The sequence below is a fragment of the Quercus suber genome, unplaced genomic scaffold (assembly GCF_002906115.3).
Source record: "Quercus suber isolate HL8 unplaced genomic scaffold, Cork oak 2.0 scaffold_501, whole genome shotgun sequence".
NCBI lineage: Eukaryota > Viridiplantae > Streptophyta > Magnoliopsida > Fagales > Fagaceae > Quercus > Quercus suber.
Window position 1 is genome coordinate 245,685 of NW_027069950.1, and position 5,367 is coordinate 251,051.

At 39.1% G+C, this 5,367-nt stretch overlaps 1 protein-coding gene across 1 annotated transcript; it reads left to right on the forward strand.

Moving 5' to 3' along the window:
- The first annotated feature begins 286 nt into the window (after window positions 1-286).
- On the forward strand, window positions 287-1,014 carry LOC136063228 (dirigent protein 19-like). The gene has a single exon (XM_065763277.1). The coding sequence runs from the start codon at window positions 317-319 to the stop codon at window positions 872-874; it is 558 nt and encodes a 185-aa protein (XP_065619349.1). The 5' UTR covers window positions 287-316; the 3' UTR covers window positions 875-1,014.
- Window positions 1,015-5,367: the final 4,353 nt, after the last annotated feature.

A 5,367-nucleotide genomic window follows, 5' to 3' on the forward strand; every position in this document is an offset into this window, starting at 1 on the left:
TTTATTAATATTAGACCAATTTTTTTTAAGAGTATCATTGGACTAATTCAAATACTCTTATTTTTATAGAATAAATTTTAGAAACATTAAAATAATTATATATATATTTAACACAACTCCGCCCCTGTTCTTCAACAGGAGGATGACAAAAGACCTCCATACAATTTACGTGTCATATTGGGGTTGGTCAGTGTAAAGACTAAGGCCTTTGTTCACTTTATAAATAGAGACATTAACCAAGTCCAATTTTTGTAAACCAAAGTTGAGTTCCAATGCTCTTCAAAAAAAAAAAAAAAAAAAAAGCGTTTGAGTTCCAATGGTTTCCCAATTCACCGTCTTCTTCCTCATCCTTTCGCTCTCCACAGTTTTGGTCTTTGGAGAAGATCATGGCTTTGGAAGAATCCTAGACAGGAAGCTCCTTGGGTTAAAGAAAGAAAAGCTAAGCCACTTTCAGTTCTATTGGCATGACATAGTTAGTGGTCGCAACGCCACTTCAGTCCCAGTTGTAAGACCACCCCAAAACACATCAACCTTTGGTTTTGTAAGCATGATTGATAACCCTTTAACCTTAGGACCAAAAGTGAGCTCCAAAATGGTGGGAAGGGCACAAGGGTTCTATGCCTCTGCTTCACAACAAGAAGTGAGTCTATTAATGGTGATGAACTTTGCATTCATTGAAGGCAAATATAATAGTAGCACAATTACTGTGCTAGGCAGGAACTCAGTGTTCAACAGCATGAGAGAGATGCCAGTTATTGGAGGCAGTGGGCTTTTCAGGTTTTCTAGGGGTTATGCTCAGGCCAGGACTCATACTTTTGATCCCAAGACTGGAGATGCCATTGTTGAGTACAATGTCTATGTGTTGCACTATTGATGTTCTTGAACTTTTGTTGTGAACTTCAATCTCCTGTGAATTGTGATGCTCTTTTTTGAGGTGTAGGTTTCATGTATGTTGGCCACTTTGGCTAGGGGTTTCTCTTGTTCAATAACAATAATTGAGAAATATTTTGTTTAGTTTCAGTATTTTTTGCCATACTTTCATACCAGTTTATTGCTTTAGTCAAAAAAGAAATCCCAAAAACCTAAAAAAGTTAATAGTCATTTTGTTATTATATCTATTAATTTTTGGTTAAATTTGCCAATAATGTTATGAACAATTTTCCAAAAACCTATCATTTTTTTTTTAATCATTTACCGACGATCATTCATCAGTTATGACAAAAACATTACTGTAAATATTTCAGGCCTCATCTCCATCAATTGAGATGGACTAACCCAGACTGACAACCTAGCCTAGCAAAGTTGGACCACTTAAAAGTTTAAACTTTAAAGCGTCGGTCGATGGAAATTATTTGCTAAAAAAAAAAAAAAAAGTCTATCATAGGCTAATTGTTATATTTATTGTCGTTTTGTGTGTGTGCACGCATAATTTTGAATTGATAGGGTCAATTCTATATTACTGATTATCCATATCATATATGATTACTTAAAAGGTTTATGATATTTAAAATTTTGATTAAGAATTCTTACATTTTTAAACTTTTTTTTCCCATCAACCGAAAATTTTTCAATCCCCAAAACACTAACTTGGGCAGATCTCCTATAACAAAAATTTCTAAGAAAAAAGAAAAAGAAAAACACACAATGGCCTTTCTTTTACAATTGGATTTACATATTCTCAACTATATATATCAAGATAGTTGTCAATAATTTTTGTAATCTGATGGAATTTTTTGTTCTTTTAAAAGAAGATATTTGGATTTAACCTTGAGTCCTTCTAGGGATATAACAAAATTCAAAATATTTTTAAATTAGTTTATCTCTTCATGCATGAATTATTAAAAAAAAAAAAACTTAATTAGAGATTGTAAGGTCCAGTGTAAGAGGAGGTAGCTTGACGAGTATCAAGATAAGATCATCTAGATAAAAGACGATCTTATCCACACCCAAGTCAGGGACGAGAGTAACTGTAAAATTCCGGCATTATACGTCATCCTTTAAGGCGAGCCAAGCCAGCACTCATTGAAGGCGCAAATAAATGCAATCAGGACAGCTAACAAGAAATGACTGCGCCGAACCAGTTACAAGAGCAGTAATGGCTCAACGGTCACTCGTTACACCTTAGATGGAATCATCATTGTCAATTAATGCCATATTCCTGTCAGGAGAAAAACGCTTAAAGCAACATTAACAGACATAACTGCACCGACCCAAAGCAAACTATAAAAAGGGAAATGGGACTCAGGTAAAGACACAAGAAAAATTAGTGAGATTTGTGAGAAACTTCTTTTGAGAATTGATAAGATAACTTTAGCATCGGAGCATTCTCAGCTGGCGTCACGCTAGTGAAAACCCCCTTTGCCTTTCTTTCCTTAACAACAGGTACCGAAGATCATCCATTGGTATTGACAAGGAGCATATTGACAAGGTCAAGTTTTGGTTGCATCAGTTTGGTGCCGTCTGTGGGGAACAATGAGTTGGTGCTTTCTCTAACTATCGTGCTCCTACTAATAAAGCTCCTGTCACTTGATGGACTCTACACCGGCACCACCCCCAGATCCTATGGTTATGGCTCAACAAATTCAATCTCTAACAGCAAACATACAAGAGCTAATGAAGCAAAATGAAGAGTTGAAGCGCCAAGCCCGTCCTAAGGACAGCAACACCTCACATCATCGACGTAGCCGTAGCAGACATGACAAGGAGGCTAGTAGCCTGAAAATAGTAAGGGAAAAGATGCAACCGAATACACAGGGCAGTCAATGCATGACAATGATCATATAATGAATAGCTTAAGAAAGGAACTTAACAAAGTAAAGAATGCAATGAAAGAGAAGACGGCGATGAACCTTGATTGCATGCTCAAATGAACAGATTCACCTTTCACAGCCAGTGTTTTGGAGTGCCCTTTGCCTCCAAAGTTTCGTTTGCCGTAACTGGAGTTTTATGATGGCACGAAGGACCCTCTTGACCACATAGGGGCCTTCAAGACTATCCTGAACCTCCAACAAACCCCGAACAAAGTTATCTGCAGATCTTTCCCTACCACCCTCAGAGGGGCTGCTAGGGTGCGGTTTAGTAAGTTGCCAACATCTTCCATAGCAAATTTTGAACAGCTCAGCGACTCGTTTGTTCGCCATTTCATTGGAGGACAGCGTAACAAGAGGCCAACCTCTTATTTGTTAACAGTAATGTAGCAAGAAGGGAAAAGCCTAAAGGATTATGTAAAAAGTTTCAACAAGGCCGTGTTGGAGATTAACAAAGTTGACAACCAGGTGATAATGACGACCTTCCAGGCAGGGCTTAATAACCCAAATCTCATCTTTTCATTGGGAAAGACACCACCAACCTCTATGACGGATCTCTTATTCAAAATCCAGAAGTATATGAACAGAGAGGATGCCCTTACTGCGAATGGGCTAACAGGAAAACGGAAGAAGGAAGAACTTGGTGACTCTCATGGTAAGAAGAAGGATCGTAAGGATTCACATATCTGAAAACTAAGACTAACAAGAGCAGTTCTGACACTCCAAAGAAGAAGATGAACTTCACCCCGTTAGTGATGCCTGCAGAGAAAATCCTGATGCAGATTAAGGATGAACCAGGGCTAAAATGGCCTAAGCTGTTAAGTACGTCCTTTAGGAAACGTGACCCGAAGAAGTATTGTCGTTTTCATAAGAATCACGGCCATTACATTGATGAATGATACAATCTAAAGGAACAGATAGAAGAACTAATTCAATGGGGAAAACTCCAAAAGTTCATCAAGAGGGACCACCACCCCCGAGCAAGGGCTAATGACAAACCCCATGATGATGTTAAGGATGACAGGCAAGATCATCCAAAACAAGCTGTAAGAGAAATCCGAATGATAACAGGGGGACCTGTGTCAGGAAGGTCATACAAGCCTTTGAAGAAGACTTATTATAGGCAAATCAACAATGTTCACATCAAACATCCATCTCCAAAGTGACGATGATTAGAGACTGACGATACCACATTTTCTAAATGAGATGCAGGTGGGATTAAGCAACCCACGATGATCCACTCGTCATTATGCTGGAGATTGAAGGTTTCAAAACAAGGAAAGTATTGGTTGATAACAGAAGCTCCGCAGACATAATGTACATGACAGCCTACCAACAGTTGAGGTTGGATCCAAAGAAGCTTAGACCTTTCAATTCACCACTGGTCAGTTTCAGTGGAGATAAAATTTATCCAAGAGGAATTGTTTCATTGTCCATCATAGCTAGAACATATCCAGCCCAAGTAACAAACCAGGTCGATTTCCCGATTGTCGATTATCCATCATCCTATAATGTCATCATGGGACAACCTACGCTAAATCAACTCAAGGCTGTAACCTTAACTTATTGCCTAAAAGTGAAGTTTCCAACCCCACACGGGATAGGGCAAATATGCGGAGATCAATTTTTGGCTAGAAAGTGTTACCAAGTAGTATTAGCTTCAAGAGAAAACCATGCTTAGGTGGTGGAAAAGGAACCAAGGAGACCTACTCAAGAGCTGGAAGATGTGAGCCTAATAGAAGGAGATGCTACCAAAGTAACAAAGGTGGGAGCAGGACTTGACTCAATCCTAAAGAGCAAGATCGTGGAGTTCTTGAAGCAGAATCTGGATATTTTTGCCTGAACTCACAAAGACATGCCAGGCATAGACAACAAAGTGATAGAACACAAGTTGAATGTCGATCCTACTAGAAAGCTTGTCCAGCAAAAGTGACGAGTTTTTGCTCCTGAGAGGAACAGGGCTATTATGGAAGAGGTGGAGAAGCTTTTGACAGCTGGGTTCATCAGGGAAGTATACTACCCTAAATGGCTAGCCAATGTCATCATGGTGAAGAAGTCCAATGGGATTAACCAGCTAGTGGACTCAACAGTAGGTCATAAGTTGTTGACCTTCATGGATGCATTTTCAGGCTACAACCAAATCCGCATGAACAAGGAGGACCAAGAGAAATGGCCTTTGTTACTAGCCAGGGGTTGTATTGTTACAGGGTTATGACATTTGGCCTGAAAAATGCAAGGGCGACTTATTAGAGGTTAGTGAATCAGATGTTTAGCAAGCAGATTAGACGAAACATGGAAGTCTATGTGGACGACATGCTCATGAAGAGCAGGAAAGCAGAATTACACCTAGACAACCTTAAAGAGACTTTTAATAAATTGAGGGAGTACCAGATGAAGTTAAACCTGGCGAAATGTGTATTCAAGGTCTCATCGGGCAAGTTCTTGGGATTTATGGTTTCACAATGAGGCATAGAGGCTAATTCGAAGAAAGTAAAAGCTATACTAGACATGACTTCCCCAAGAAATGCGAAGGAAGTACAGAGGCTGACAAGACGAGTCA